Raw genomic sequence first — 16,723 nt, forward strand, 5'->3', positions numbered from 1 at the left:
CATTCCGGGAAAACTGATGTTTTGGCCATCAACTGCAGAACCCACAGGATGGTCGTTGGCCACAGAAAAGCGCACAGCTTTAAGTCATGGCCACATTTCACATGGTGCCAATGTCAATAACCTACGTTAGCCTCGTTCCATTTGGGTTAGTAACTGCTCTATATTTGCTCATCACCACTAAATTGCCTATACTTAATTATTTATGCCATAAATTCCAAGTTCTAGCCGAAAGAGGCGACAGCTGCCGGATCTTGGCCCACAAGAACAGCAGCCCCAATGCGATTTTACACAAGGGTTAACAATTTTAATTGCAGCCCAAACTACTCGCATCCAGGGCTCAGAAATGTCGCCTAGCAAAATGCCAAATAGGCCGAGCAGCTGACTCGACTCACACAATATGTCAGATGAAGGACCGATGGGTTGGTGGACTGATGGTCTGGTGGTCTGGTGGTCTGGTGGTCTGATGGTCGCCCAAGGGGCCTCAACCACATGGCTGGCAGTCCGAAGGACTGAAAGTGCAGCCATCTGTCGGTAGTTAGTGCAGCACAATGACTTTCAATAGATGAACTTAGATATATCATGTTTGTTGCCCCCTGTTGGCATTGCATCAAATGTCTCAAGGGGACTGTTGTCTTCTGAGACTATTTATCACACACTAATTGCATTCTGTGTATGCGAATATTTTGGGTGGCTTTTATTGATAAAATAACCATAAGGCTTTTGCTGGTAATCACATCGATATTCAATAAAACTACCAAGTTCATATAGTTTATACAACAAAATTTGCATCTTACTACCTCAAAATCTTATCAATATTCTATGAAAGCAGATGTTAAGTTTCAGCTTTTTAAACTTTTTTGAGATTATATACAACATGCTACACAATATTTAATGCGCCATAGCTCTCGTAGTCTTTTAAGGTACACATGCCTCCAAGTCGAAGAATACAATTCTTCCTAGGGCTACGGCCACAATTGTCCTCCCATTTCCTGGTGGCTACCTTTGTCTTTTAATTTCTTGCGAACAGTGAAATAAATTCAAGCGAAAAGCCTTATTCATTTCTGGCTGACAGTAAATTTCTTGCGCTGAATTCTCACTCAACTGTCAGAATGGATGAGCACTGTCTATTCGGGCTCTTCGGGGAAGTTTCTTTGTCGCCGGCCAGCAAGGTAGAAAAAGTGCTTCCACCTGCCCCACTTTCGCCCCTAAACCTTCATCATCTGTACATTTCGCTTTAATTGCGGTCAACGTGGTGCGATTTTGTGATTTGGCTCTAAGCGGCAAATGGAGAAATTCAAAATAATAAAAACCAAAACCGCAGTTTTCCAGAGAGAACTGGGCTGCTGCAGAAGGAGCGTTGCATACTTTTGGGTGCATCACGTGCAACGGGGCGTATACTTTTTCCATGGCTTTTACACTGAGGCGAACACTTAACATATTATTAATATATTAATATATTCATCTACGAATTTCTCAATAAATTTTGTAATCAAACGTTATAAACGTTTAATTGTTTGGGTTCTGCCAACTATTTTCTAACCCTGTTGACATGCTAATACTTGTAGTATTTTTTTTGAGTGCGTGGCAGGTATCTTTTCATTGGAATTTCCCCCGTTTTCATGGTCTAGTTTGACGTTATTCAGTATGTTGTTATTGTTGATTCCCCGCACCCTTCCCCTTTCCCTGCCTCGGATCCATATTGATTCGCAGCGAACGAACGCATTTGCAGCATTTTCCGACCCGTGTTCATCCGCCTGTGTTTTCTGTCCAATGTTTTTGCCCGTTTCGACCTCTTTTCAGTTTTTGCTATGCATTTGTTGTGCTTGATTTTAGTAAAAAAAATCCCGTTTTTTTTATAAATTTAACTGATTTTTGTTTTTGAATTTAGCTGTTTGTTTTAAGCAGCCCTTGGAAAGCTGCAATTTATGTGCTTTCCCTGCCTGGAAAATCTATATTGCTGATTTTTATTTAAATCCCATTTTTGTGTGCATTTATAAGCTTTATTGATGAATGCGGATGACAGCAGTATTGAATTTTTATGAAGTGCATAAGTAAAAAGAGTTGGGTGATGAGATTCGAGGAATAATAAATTGTCAAGTGTCGTTCATGTCCAAAGGTATGCCAATATCATGGTTTTATAAAGTGGCTTTTAAGCAATTGTGGCTTATTGGGAATTGTGGCTAACTTGACACTTACGAATTAAGAATTTCCAGTTTTTACGGTGCACCATATTATGAAAATCCCTCTTATGAAAGCTATAAAATAAGTAAGCCTTCGGCTATGGAAAGCCATCAATGCTTCGCTTAATTGAACTAAAAGTTGATGCTGATATTGAGCTGCCGTCGTTGTTTCGCCGGTTTTACACTTACTTTTTACGTTTTTCTGCGAATGCCGCTGATGCGACCACACATTTATGTGATTTATGGTAGTCTGTAGCAGGGGAAAGGGGTCGATGGGTGACCTGCATGGCAAAGTTGTGTTTTTCGCCCATTTGCGGCATTCAACCATTTTGCAATATGGCAGGGGCAGCGCTGCATGATTTTTCAAGAATGTCAACCACGAACAGCTGATTTACGATAAGTGGAAGTTAATGGGTTCACAGTTCACTAGGAAGGTGGGGATGGGATTTTGCAGGATAATGACCACGCATATAATAAGTTAACTGGCATTATATTTAAATAAATTAAAGGCCAAAAGGTCGTAACACAATTACCACTCAAAGCATCATGCTGTGATCATAGTTTGCTTTCCTACATGTTACCGTATCATATTGACCACAAAAAAAGGGTTTTTTTTGAACATGTAATAAAAACTGATTGGTCATATGTGTAGTGTGTGGCACAGTGAGTGCAAAAAGTTAGCTGGCAGGGAAAAAGCTGGGAAGCAATTGTTTTTACCACCAGCCGCTTTTGTGCCGAAGGGTTTTGTTGTTCGGATCCCTTTCAATTACTGGTATTTCTCAATTGTTTACCTCGTGGCCGAGTTTTTCAAATTACTAACCCACCCAAGCCTTGGGAACTAACAAGGTTTTCTATGTGTTAATTAAATGACAGCAATTGTTTACTTTGATTAAAATCGATTAGTCGTGGTTTGTTTTCGTGGCATTTTGATTAACATTTTTCTCTTGAAGCGGCATATACATATATTTAAGACCCCAATTAATGGTTGTGAATACAAATACTTATTGGCGGAAAAATGGGCTTTCACCTTTGGCAAGGTACCTCGTAAATTTTCGTTGCTTTTGCGTCGGCAAGATTAATTTCTTCTGAAGGCTTCTGTGTAAAAATCCTTGAAATTATGCAGATAGCGGCTTTGGGGGGAAAATTGTGTAAAGTGCAAGCGCAGGGAAAATATATTGCCCTCGCTGAAGCTGTGGCATAATAAATAAAGATGGAGCCTACGGAAGCGGCCAGGATAAAAAAGTTCCTCCACAAATAAAAGTGCTTTAAAAACCCACAGAGACAAGTTGAACCCCGTCCTTAATTAGGGCCAGGATATGGCACATCTTCTCCAGCTCGTTGGCCATCAATGTTCTGGGCAGAAAATGTTATCTCAGTGTTTTGACAACTTCCTCGACACTCTTTGCATTTCACCTGATTGTCGTTGGCGGAAATATATTTCCATTTTCATTCCCCGTCAGCCAGCCACAAATGTGTCGTGGAATCTCCAGTTCCTCGGCTTTTCCCCTCTGGAAGCCCTTTTTCAAACTTTTCCTATGCTGTGGCAGCAATATTCGTGCTGGCCCCCAGTTTGCTCACTCACTTTTTCTTTCTGATTTATGGCAGCTATGACTTTTTTCGGCTTTTGGCCAAACTATTTTGTGTATATACACAGTATGCCATAAACAAGATTCCAATGCCGGGCCATTAATTTTCGGTGAAAGAAACCAAACTTAATGTTGTCTTCAAGTCCTGCAGACAATTGGTTTTAAGTGCTTTGTGTGTGAATATTTATTTGAGTGTGCCACAAACAGGATAAACAGCCAAAATGCAAATGGTGCTATTTTCAACAGGCATTCTAAGCCTAATATCGGTTAACTGCTTTTTAAAAGCAATCTTGTATCACTATTTATTTGAACTTCATTTGGGAAAGCTAAACCATATTTGCTATTTTATGTTGTGTGGCATAACGACAAGGTACAGTGCACTGTACACAGAATCAAAGAAAACAACACAACCAGAGTGTGGTTGAAAAGCTTCTTACCCTCATTTATGCCACACGTTGGCAAACATCCGCAGTTAACATCCGCCTGGCAACACAGTTCTTATTTTAGCTCATTAAGAGCGTGCACAGGTGGCAGGCCATTCATTAAATGATGCTCCCTCATAATTCCATGTATGCAAATATTTTTTCAAAATCCCAACTGGTAGACGGTGGAATGTACAGGGTGCCTATTTGACTGGCTATTTTGCTGCAACATTGCCTGCGGTGCAACACTTCCTGTTTACACAGACACCCTCCTCTCTCCCCCCAAATCCTCATATCCTGGCTTGATGGATCACCCTCCTATTCCACCTGCCCTTAAATGTATATCAGCACGGCAAGGTTTGTGCTTGCAACACAACAGTCATACTAGGAAATGCCAATACGCATGAATTTGAATTTAGTGGAAATGCACTCGAAAAAGAACTAATTGGCTCAATAAATTACTTAATGAGTTCTAGGAAATTATTGCCTAAAATTTTTTAACGAAAACTGCTGTATTTATGTAACGTGAACTGCATATCGGTACAATATGAATTTTTAACTGTAACTGAAATATGAGAAATGTATTTGCATTTCTCATATTGTAGTTATTTGTATTTCATGTGCGTTAAATCTGTAATTTAAGAATTTGCCATCTCGTTGGTTTAATTGTGGTTGAGTATTTATGTACATCGGCTGACATTATGTTTGCTATTGATCGAGCACTTAAGTTATGGCATATATAAAATTCGCCTGGCTGCTGTCATGTTCAGATTTCTGGATAATGGTGGCGCATTAATTATCCTTTGAGACCGCATCGATTTATTTCGGCAAACACATGGATTAATTGGCAGCGACTCGTGTCTCGAGTAAAATGCGGAATATCCTTGGTACACACCCATACTTGCCGATCCATTTGGTTGGATAAAAGTTATGTAATAATGCAATTAAGCGATTTCATGCTGAACGCTGGGTTTGATTAACAGAAATTCCAAGTCAGCCAAGTGTGCGTATTTTGGAGGGAGATTCGCTTAAAGTATCCTTCATATCCTTCGTATCCTGCGTCAGATGAAAGTGGCACTGCGAGGAGAATGCAATTTAATTAAAATGAACGAATTTTCTTTTTACTTTCGCTTATTTCAGTGGAACAGGGAAGTGAATTGCTTCCGGGGAAAATACTGCAAATTTCTAAGGCTTCAAGTGCTTGGCAAGTTTTATGTGCCTGAATTGCTGTTTATTTTGACTTTGAACTGAAAGGAACTTGCTCTGATCCTATGGGGATTCCAGTCAAAGATTAGAGGAAAACTGTGAAGGGAATGCGAAAATTAGTAATTGCTATTTGAGCTCGGCTGTAGACAAGAAAGAAGTTTTAATGTCAAAGATTATGGGTAAATAATATCGAAATAAAGCTCATGTAGATTTTCCAGTTTTTGTTGTTTATCACAAAGAATCATGCATTGGCACGTTTTCCTAATTAAATTAGCATTAATGTCATAGTTCATTGAGCGCCTTCAAAGCGTGCACTACGTCCGAAATCGCGCATACGACACGTTGTCCGCCACGTGTGTGTTGTGTTTGTTTGCCCGGCAAGCACTTCAGTGAATTTATCATGCAGCTTAAGCACACAATTGTCCGTCTATTGAGCCATTCCCACGCTTTGGAGTACGACTCCACGTTGGATGCTGCGCGATCCCTGCAAACGGCCATTAAATTTCAATTTCCATTTCAATTGCAACTTTGTTGGGTAATTCATTCTCGGCTTTATGACCTGCAACGTACTGCGTGCCCCTAATTGCCGCTGCAAGAACTATTGTCAAATTCCACTTTTTTCTGCACTTTTGTCCGCCAAGTGGGCTATAAATAAGCAGCCAGGGTGGAAACAGCCATCGAAACGACTTTAACTAAATGTTAAACCAAACTTTATTCGTTCTTTTTTGGATCTTTTCATTCTTGTTTTTTGCCATCATGCGGAGGCGTCTTAAAGTGATGAAAGCAAAAAGTTTTCACACAAGTTAGTTTTTCCACAGGAAAAGTGGAATTTAAAACAAAGTAGGAAAAAGACACAAAAAAAAAACACGAGCTGTGTCAGCGCACATGTGTTTTACTTAGGACACTGGAAATTCTCTTTCGTACATTGACAATGTCATCATTTAGCAATCTGGGTTTTTGGATTTTGAATAATAAGTTATTTATAATTTTTATCATACTTTCTTGGCCTTGTAGACCTAAAGTGATTTATTATAATTAATTAATAGAAACGAATTTCTCGAGTTCAAGGGTAAACGGTTAGTTACATGTAAACATCAAATCTATTGGCATAAAATTATCTATTTACTTTTATTAATGCACATTATAAATGGAATGCACCCTGATTTTCCCTGGAGTAAGACCAGCATTACAAAAGGGTGTTCAGGTCATGGTGAAAATGTCGGAAGTTCGGTTTAGGCCAAAAGCACAGACTTGTGGCCGGAAGTGGGTCCGTTGGCGTCTGTGTTGTGTGTGTGTGTAGTGTGTGTGCCACGAATGGCTGGTACAAGGAGGATGGTGGTGCAAGTGCTTTTCCAAGCAAATTGCCAATGTAAATGTTGCAACAACCAGCTGCAGGCAGCGGTAGTGGCAACAACTAAATGCGGCCCCATGGCAGCTGTGCAAACAGCGACAACAAGAGCAACAAAACGAGTGCCAGTGCCAGTGCCAGTGCCAGTAGCAAAGTATTTGCTGATGACGTCAAAAAGCACAAATGCACACACACAGAGAGAGACACACACACAGCAATTTTCCCTGCAGTTTCCCCGACATTTTCCCACGCGAAGCAGACATCTCAACTAACTGCAACTTAATTCTGCAGCGGAAAAGCAACGCAACCGAAATTGCCACAACGGCGCTTCCTGGTCGCCGTTTTGCGTTTTGCATTTTGCTGAGGCACGCGCAATTTGATTTGATTTTATTGCCCCGCCCACACTTGCTAAGCTCCAATTTCTGCAGCGAAAGGATAATGCCGTGGAAACAGCTAAGCCCGATAATAAGGCGAGAATTGCTGCACATTATATGTGAACAAATTTAATTCACTAATAATATTAGTACTTAGAGAAGATGAGTAAACACATACGGATTATTCAGAAGTAATTTCAATTTGTATCGTTTTTGACATTTGCAATGCCAACCAAATTATTACACTTTCTCAAGTATAGAGTGCAACTTGAATTCAAAAGTTCAACAGAGTTCAACACTCAAGAGAGAGCTACTTTGCGTTTGAATGCCTCTAGACCTCTAAGAAGTTCAACGAGTGTAGAGATAATCCTTGCAGAGGAATTGCCTTCATGGATTCCACCCCACTGTTTTATCCTTTTTTTCTGTGCTCGTTTTAATTTCTCAAAAACTGCACGGCTGCAAATTGGTATGTCAAAGAAACGCTTTCACAGCCATCAACTGTGTGCGCAGTGAATCGTACTTTTCATCTTTTATCATCCTGGATCCGTAGTCGGGATAAAGCGGGTCCAAGATGTACTAAGCCTATTCAAAACCATTTCATATTTATTAACTTGTATAATAGCATAAACCATATAGGTCTACAGTCTTTTGATAATCTACTTAACAGAGAATACAATCATTGTTAGGCATAAATTTATGAAGTTCTACATTTATACAGATACTTATAAAATGCATATACATTTTATAAACAAGAAACTAATTTACACACTCGCCCCTGTTTTTCTGCGTACACATGGCGTATACTTAACGGCCGCCTAATTAGTGCATTATGCACTCGAATTTGAAATGCAGCCGACTCGACTCAATGCCTCAATGCCTTGCTCCACTTACAGGCTTCAGACGTCTTGCCACTTGCAACTGCAGCAGGAGCACAAGCCACAAAAGGACACAAAGGACACAGAAGACAGCACAAGCAACAGCAACTGCAACTGCAACAGCAACAGCGGGGGAGCGAAGGAAACTATAGCCAAGCGTGAATGCGGTAGACGCGCGTGGAAGCTGTAGAGGAACGCCATCACATTGGATTTCGCGCAGTTTTACTTTAGAGCGGTGCCAATTAGTGGCCAACAGCAGCAACAACAGCAGCAGCAACAGCACCAGCAGCTCGTGCAGCAGCAATTGCTAGCCCAGCAGCAGCAGCAACTGCAGATACAGCAGCTGCAGCAACAATTGCTGCTGCAGCGACTCGAGCGTGAGTTGCAGCAGAGTTACTCGTGCCTGCGGCAACGTTGGCTCACCGACTACGCAGCCCCCCATCAGCAGCACCAGCAGTTCGCCCAGCAGCAGCAGCTCTTTGCGGCCCAGCAGCTGCAGCTGCAGCACCAGCAACTGCAGCAACAGCAACAGCAGCAGCACCAGCAGCAGCAGCAACAACAGCAGCAGCAACAGCAACAGCAGCAGCAGTACAGCTACTACTTCAGTCGCGGTAGCACCAACACCGATCTGGGTCTCGGACTGGGCCTGGGCTTCGGTCTGGGCAGCGGCAACCTAGCCAGGTAATATCCCAATCAACTCACCTCTAACGTGATCCTATAAAGAAATACGTTATAATTGGCTCGCCTTTCCAGCTGGTACCATCTGCCGTCCACATCGGCGCACATCTATATAGGAACCACCAGCAGCGGCGGTGCACCGGCCAGCGCAGCCTATCCTCCGTATCCGTACCGGAGCGTGGGCGGCTATTCCGGAGGAGGTTATCCGGCCGCGGCGCTAATCAACTTCGATGCCTCGCCGACACCGCTGTTAGCCTCAGCGGGAAGTTCACCCGGCTACTTGCCACCATTGGCCATTCCGGCAGCCTTACCACCACCGCCACCGGCGCCGAGTGTAGCCACCGATTACTACTTCAGCAGCCGGAGCACACGGACCGTTCCGCCACCGGTGGTACCGCCCACACCGGCGGCCGTTGCAGCAGCGGCATCAGCATCAGCATCTGTATCAGCGGTCTCCACCTCGCCGTTCCGGGAGTACGGGAGTGCGGCGGAGGAGCTGCAAGCTGGCTATCGCTACAAGGCCACGCCCCGCAGGCGGTACGACGCCTACGACAACTACGGCTATCTGCCTGGCTTTGCCAGCACCACTGAAGACGAGGAGGACCTGCTCGAGGAGTGCCTGCCGCAGGAACTGCTCTCCACGGACTGCTCGAGTCTCGAGGAACTGCGCTTCTTCCATCTGCAGGAGGAGGACGAAGACGAGGACGACGAGGAGGTTGCCACGCAGCTGGCGCACATCCTTGACCTGCCGGATTTTCTACATCCCTACGGCGGCAGCGGCCGGGACAGCCTGCACAGCCACAAGACGCCGCCGCAACACGAGTACCAAACGGAGCACGGCTCAGCCGCAGCGGGAGGAGCAGGATCGGCGGGCACAGACGGTCGGAGTGCTGGTGGTCAGTCGCAGCGTGTCCTTGAGGAGCAGCGATACCAGCCCTACCAATACCAGCAGCAACAGCAGCAGCAACAGCATCAGCATCAGCAGCAGCAGCAGCAGCAACATCACCAGCAGCATCAGCCGAACTTCCCACAGCAACATCAACACTTCCAGCCGTCGCAGCAGCAACTGCAGCAGCAGTCCTACCACTCGTACCAATATCCTTCGCAGGACAGCTGCGAGGGCTTCAACCAATTCGCCAGCAACGCGGGCAGCTGCCTGGGCAATCAGAGAATGATGGTTAGCAAATTGTGGAACAGCTGCTTCCCGGAGTTCACCCCGGACCATGTGCATCGCCACAACTTTTATCTGTGCCAGGTGAGTCACTTCTAGTCCAGATACCAAGTTTAGTTTTCTTTTCTATATAGATATAGGATTAACTTGATTAACTTTCACCCCTTTCAGTGGCAACGCAACACGCAGGTGCGCATCGTTTACCTGTTCTACCGATGGATAACGGCCATCACCTGCCTGGCGGCACTAGTCTGCTCCTTGCTGGACATCGGGCGCACGGACGAGCACTTTGAGCACCACTACGCCAAGTGGTGGATCTACCTGACCCACTGGGGACTGCTCTTCTGCACAGTGCAGGCCTGGCTGGCCGCCTGGATAGTGACCCAGGGCATGATGGTGGAGCGCGAGGACTTCGAGATCGTGCGGCAGGCGAAGAAGAGTCGCCTGCACCACTTGTACTGGGTGCTCTACACCTGTGCCACTGTCTACGCGTTCATCGTCACCATGTGCTATTGGCTTCTGGTCCACAATCCCGGTAAGGAAACCCCAAATGCCCTAAGTATTTGTCCCTAAAGTTCAACCGAAAGCGCATTGAAAACGAGTATGAAGAGTTTATTTCTTATACATGCTTTTGTTCTATGGTTGACATTTTTCTCCAGTACACAATGTAAAAAATTTCGCAACACCTAATTTAACTGTGCAGAGCACTAAGAAAGAAATACAAAAATTATCTAATTACCAAAACAACATCAATTCCAACCAAGGAATCACCATATCCTATCTGTGAGCATCCAATGTGTCCACTGAGAAGCGGTGGGCAAATATAATGCCACTCACAGTGCAGGCGTAGTTGATGAACATCCTGGCGGACGCCTCCAAGTACTGGTGAGCAACGTAACCAGACCGCTTATGACGCAGGAAGAGTTTCTGCGAGTTGTACATGGCCCAGGGTCCGAAGAACACCAAACAGACGCTGGCGGGCACATAGTATCGCATCTCCAGGCGGACGCCCAGAGCCACTATCGAGACCAGGAAGACCACTAAGCTCGCCAGGACTAGGATCCACAGTTCGGCGGTGAGGCAGCCAGGAACCCACAGCCCCAGCAGCGTATAGACAACCAGCACGCCCATGCCAATCAGCACAAATGGCCAGGTTAGATCCTGTTCCAGGATGTGCAGACACACCACCAGCAGCGTGAGGCTCTCGAAGATGCATCCGAAGGCAATCCAATTGAGTGGGAAGGTGAACTGCAGCCGGCGAAAGCCCATGAAGGCCAGCGTCATGTTGATCCACGAGAGCAGAAGCAGCAGAACGGACAGGCCGCGGTTGGCCGCACTCAGCTCGGGTCTCCAGCGGTACGTGGATCCGAGCCACTGCAGCGAGGCCAGGATCACCTGGCCAACCAACAGCAGGCAGACGTAGATGCGGAAAATGCAGGTAGACGGTTTCCGCCTCGTTGGAAAATGGTTGATGCTGGTGGCCACCTCCACAAAGCGTTCCCTGTCCGAAAACTGGTTTTCCTGCTGACTGGGATTAGCCTCGAAATGGCTCTTGGAGCTATAGGATCCAATGGATCGCACGCTGAAATTTGGGGCTGATCTGGTTACACTTAACATACTGGCTGTCAGGCCGAGCTCTCGCCTTTGACACTTGACACGGGCGCCGGGAAACGAGCAGAAAACGAGGAAATCCCCCACATCGATGAGTGATCAGCCAGGCGATGGCGTCGTGCGCCTCCGTCTCAAGGTGTACCAGTGGATCTACGGCATCGCCATGGTGTTCATTGTCCTGGCCATTGGGCTGATCATCTTGCCGGGCCTGTTGCGACAATATGCCCTGGTTCCGAATGTAGTGGCCACCTATTGCTTCTTTGTCATCGGATTGGTCAGCCTGTGCGTCTATGTCAACGTGACATGGCTGCGCCGGAAGTTTCCATTCAACTGGATAGTCAGCTGCTGCATCGCCGCATGTCTGGCACTGGGCACGGTGTCCACCCTTTCAAGCCAGCGGACGGGCCACGTCCTGCTCCTGAGCCTGGAGATTCTTGTCATGATGGCGCTGCTCCTGCTGGCTGGCTCTTTTCTACTTCCCGGTTGCCCAACAATAGCCCACCTGTTCCTCACCTGGTTCATTTTCGTTGTGTTCTCCGTCGTCCTAATGGTCGCCGTTTGTGTCCACGTGTCAGATCTGATTTACTCCTATGAAGTAGCCACTCACTTTGTGCTCTGGCAAGTTATTTGCCCACTGATTGTGTTCCAGGCGCAGGTCATATCCGGCTATTGGGAGAACTTGCCGCCGATCCTGGATAGGCCACTCTGCTCCACGATGCTCCTGTTCGACTTCCTCGCCTGCTACATCTTCCTTGACTCCGCCGATGAAGTGGGATTTGAATTCTACTACGCCGGCCAGTCGGCAAATCTAAAGTTTTTGGCCAGATCCATTAAGAGCCAATGGGATATGTTCATGGACTCGCAATAGGGATTTTCTAAATTAGAGATCTCTGAAAAAGGATGCCCTGAAGGGAATAATGTATTGGTTAAATATATGAAAATAACATGTGCATTTTATATCGAGCTCTTCAAAAAAAGTGAACTTTATAACAGTTGATAATTTGCTGTTTCTCGTTTATACTCAACAGTTCTCAAACTAGCCATTTAATTAAAAAACACGTACATGTTATAAAACATCGATATATTAAGCAATTTGATCCTAATTTAACCATGGTTATGCTTTCAGAAATCCACAAGATCGATGCGCTGAACATAATGGTGCACGTGCTCAACACGATTATAATGCTCATCGATTTGGCCATAGTGGGGCACCCGATCAAGATGAGCCACGCCTACTTCACCACTGGCATTGGCCTGGCCTACGCCATATTCACGGGAATCTATTTCTTGGCCGGCGGAACAGACAGGTGACTTTCATCCGCACTGGATATGATTGTAGGAAAAGGGGAGCAATCAAAATTGCTGTTTTTGATTGCAGGAAAAACCAAACTGCCATCTACCCGATGATGGACTGGACCAAGCCGGGCAAGGCGATTATAGTGACGGCCTGTGCGATCATCTTTACGTTCTTCGTTCACTTCTGCTGTTACCTCCTTTACCGCGGACGCGTCTGGCTCTTCACCAAGCTGTGCATCCGCGGACGTCACAATCGAGATGGTGAAATGGGTGAGGGCCTCAACGATGACTCCGGTTCCCGCATGGGCGGTGGCGGTGGCGGTGGTGGAGGTTCGGCCGGTGGCGGAGGAGCAGCTGGTGTCTCGGTGGCTGGCGCTGGCGCTGTGGGCAGCAGCCAGGAGTACGCCCATCAGCAGCAGTATCCGATTGCCCACACGGAGCAGCCGCGGGCGGGCAGCCACCAACAGCAGCAGCAGCAGCCGCCGGGCAATTACCAGCTGCCGCCACAGTACTCCGGATATCTGCAACAGCCGGTGGTCGCCGGGGTCAATGTGGGTGTGATCAGTGCCGAGGGCGTCTACCAGCCCATTGGCACGGACACTGGACGCACCAGTGGCGGAGGCGATGGCAAGCACAAGTCCTCATCGGGATCAACAGCTGGAGCTGGAGCAGGATCGGGACAGGGACAGGGACAGGGTCAGGGTCAGGGATCGGGTTCAGGATCGGGTTCGGGCTCGGCACTGACGCGCACCGTAGCCCACTTGGATGCGTCGCAACGGGAGCAGTTCCTCAACCCCAACAAAATCGTCGAGTACAAGATGTAAAGGCGTTGCACCCGGCACCGGTATACGTTCCACTTGTCCATGAAGTTTCTGGAGAAGCACTGTGCCCAGTGCGAGGCGACGCGCAGCGCCATCTGCGAGGAGGAGCGCCATTTGGCATGAGCACAGTGGTTAGTTTTTAGATTTGCTTTCGAGACGTCTAGCTTTCGAATACCTGCCAGGCCAAATCGATTGATCGGGCTCAAATCAGTATTGCACATGGTATTGCTTTTTTTTTTTGTGGCAAAGTAGTTTGTAACCGTAGTTTCGTAATTTTGTAAAAGCTTTGCCAATCCTTTTTAAATGTGTAGACGCTTCTCAGTGTGCCGCATAGCATGCATGCATATATAGCACGACAAAGATTTAGAAAATTAGAATTGTTCCTTTATGCGAAGGATTACCGTCGAGTGTATTCGGACTTTTTTTTTCGATGGTAATCTTTTCGGCAAGTCGTTCCAGCAGTTTAAAACCTTTTAAATGGACTAAGTTGAACATGATATATATGTACATTAAGCAAACAACTCACAGTATTTTATTTGGAGCTCAGTTATCTAATTGATCGTAATTATCGTAATCAAGCAATTGTGTTCAATAACAAATTAACACACTGTCAGCAATTATTTTCGGCCCCAAACTCAAAACGAACCACACAGCTAGAGAGATCCGAGAAAAGAACATGACATACTGCCTACAATGATTTAAGTTAGGAACTTTTTTATTAGCTAAGTTAACCATTTATCCACACAAATTTTATATATCGGTGCAGGTGTAAGCCAGCTCGTGCATCAACATCCGAGACAGAGGTATAAACAATTAAGAGTTGATTTAATTGGGATGGAAGGGCTCTGTTCATAGTCTTGGATTATTGAGCACAAAGATGGCAAATAGAATTGGCAGTTTTTTAAAGGAGCTAAAAGGCGCCGAACAAGGAGTATGTAGAGCAAACAACATTAATTTTAGGATACGCTTGGCATTGGTTTGCTTAGTAATTAGTGAATTGATAACATAAAATACGTTTCTTTATATGAATATTTTCCCAGCAAGCTCAGTCGCTGCTAGAACACTCTAATAAACCTTATTCTAGAAAGCACGACGTAAAGTATTACGATTAACAATATCAGAAATAAATATTTTAGCATACGATGTTGAAAAATATATTGCAAAACGTTTTACTTTTGACTCGAATCCAAATACGTACCCTACAAAAACCCGACGTCTTGCTTTTGTTGGTTTCTGCGAGTATGTGACTTGAAGAGCTACTAAATACTGAAAACAGTGACTAGATTTATTACCAGACGGAAACCTATACGAGTATATGTAAATAGTTGATTTCGTTTATGTTGATCGACTTCTATCTATATTCAAAATGCATAGCAAAAATTTAGGAATCTGGTGAGGAAAATGTCGGTTCCCGTGAAAAGGTATAGCCACCTTAAGTAAAAATTCAGAAACAGCAATGAAAAATACAAATGAAATCAAATGCATTGAATAAAACTCGTCAAGAGGAATGTGTTAACAAGCTAAAGCAAAACAAGAAAACAAATATAAACAAATATATTTAAATAAATATACAGAAGCGAATGCAGAGCAAATAGCATGCCCAAACTATACCTACATTATTGAATAAAGATGTAAGACATAATAGCGAGGTAAAGTAAACAACCATTAATTTTTGATAGATTTACATAAATTAAACACTTTCTCCTAAATAAAACAGATCATCCACAAGGTATTCAGGTATTTTTATTTCCACATTATTTTAACCCAATTTCTTTTTAGAGAAGTTTTACCAGTTTTGGTTGAGGGACTGCAAAATGTCAGTTTCGCACGCTTTTCCCAAATTGTTTTCCAAAAATTTAGCATAAATGTATAAATGAATGTTTATATAGACTGAATATTATTAAAAAGCAAAAAAAAAAAAAACAACAAAGTATATAACCGAATTAACATGTAAAAGGAAGCGGTTAAATCTTTTTGGAATTGTAAAAATATAAAACGAAAAACGCAAGATTTCATATTAGCCACAACATACAACAGTAAACACATATCAACAATTAGAGAAAACATTCTAAATATAAAGATATTCAAAGAGATGAAAAGCAAAAGTTTCAAATAAAACAAATCAAAGTTGACCTCATCAAGAACCACACATAAAAACCACAGTAAGAAAGTAAAACTTGCATAAAAAAATGTAAAAATGTTAAACAATCACTATAACGTATGTATATGCAGAATATATTTAACAGAGGAAAAATTCAAATATTATATTTTGTAGATTTTTAGTAAATTAGAAGTGAAAGATTATGAGAACCGAATTCAACACACGCGCATATGTCTACAAAAATATTTATCCCAAATATATACATACATCCCCCATACCCTTCAAAATGTAGCTCAGCTCTCTGTACCCAAGTTGAGAATTAGAGTTGAAATTGTTGATTGAACAAATGAGGAAATGGAAAAGCTTTAAGAAACCAAAATGATTGGACGACACTTTTATACACCGACATAAAAGTTGAACCAAACGGCTCAATTGAGTTCTTGGCAAGGAGTTTGCTCACCAGGTAGTACACGAAAGGCTCAACAGAATTCAGTATTAGCGGAAGGCAAGTTGCTGCGAGTATACAAAGAAAATCAAAATGTTATAACAAAGCACACCAAGAATAAATCTTAAAAACTACATGTGTTGATGAAGAAATAAAATTTCAATGTTGTGAAATTTGAGGAAATAAAATACAAACCAAATTGTTTACTTCAAAAGTATTTCTGCGCATTTAAGCAAAATCGTAAACCAATGCTTCATCATTTCAACCTATAATGAGTCGAAGTTTTGCTAAGCAATTAACAACCAAGTAACGAAACAAGAAAATAATTAATTGTTAGAAAAACCATGAAAGTGTAAACGCTAATGGATGTCATGCATTTTAAGAGCATAGCAAAAGCTAAACTATTATATTACCGACAAAAGACAACACAAAATTCATTAACTTACGTACGTAAGTTTGTTTGTATGTGCGTACATGCATAATAAAATATATTATTAAAATTATTATGTATTTCAAGCAAAGAATTGTGAATTAGTAATAAACAGAAACAAAATTTCAAGCAAAATGGTAAATAAAAAATGTACAATACAAAAAAGATCTGCCTTGTTG

The 16,723-nt window shown here is 43.6% G+C and overlaps 3 protein-coding genes across 3 annotated transcripts; 2 read left to right on the forward strand and 1 right to left on the reverse strand.

Moving 5' to 3' along the window:
- Positions 1-1,109: 1,109 nt before the first annotated feature.
- Positions 1,110-16,499, forward strand: LOC120444056. The gene is made up of 6 exons (XM_039623563.1): positions 1,110-1,169; positions 8,182-8,672; positions 8,745-9,924; positions 10,012-10,375; positions 12,578-12,758; positions 12,830-16,499. Exons 1-6 carry the CDS (start codon positions 1,110-1,112, stop codon positions 13,569-13,571), a joined length of 3,018 nt encoding a protein of 1,005 aa, XP_039479497.1. The 3' UTR covers positions 13,572-16,499.
- On the reverse strand, positions 10,432-11,457 carry LOC120452392. Its single transcript, XM_039636610.2, has one exon. It carries the CDS (start codon positions 11,455-11,457, stop codon positions 10,618-10,620), a length of 840 nt encoding a protein of 279 aa, XP_039492544.1. The 3' UTR covers positions 10,432-10,617.
- LOC120452401 lies at positions 11,543-12,531 on the forward strand. Its single transcript, XM_039636622.2, has one exon. It carries the CDS (start codon positions 11,543-11,545, stop codon positions 12,317-12,319), a length of 777 nt encoding a protein of 258 aa, XP_039492556.1. The 3' UTR covers positions 12,320-12,531.
- Positions 16,500-16,723: the final 224 nt, after the last annotated feature.

The sequence above is a fragment of the Drosophila santomea genome, chromosome 2L (genome assembly GCF_016746245.2).
Source record: "Drosophila santomea strain STO CAGO 1482 chromosome 2L, Prin_Dsan_1.1, whole genome shotgun sequence".
In the NCBI taxonomy this organism is placed as follows: domain Eukaryota; kingdom Metazoa; phylum Arthropoda; class Insecta; order Diptera; family Drosophilidae; genus Drosophila; species Drosophila santomea.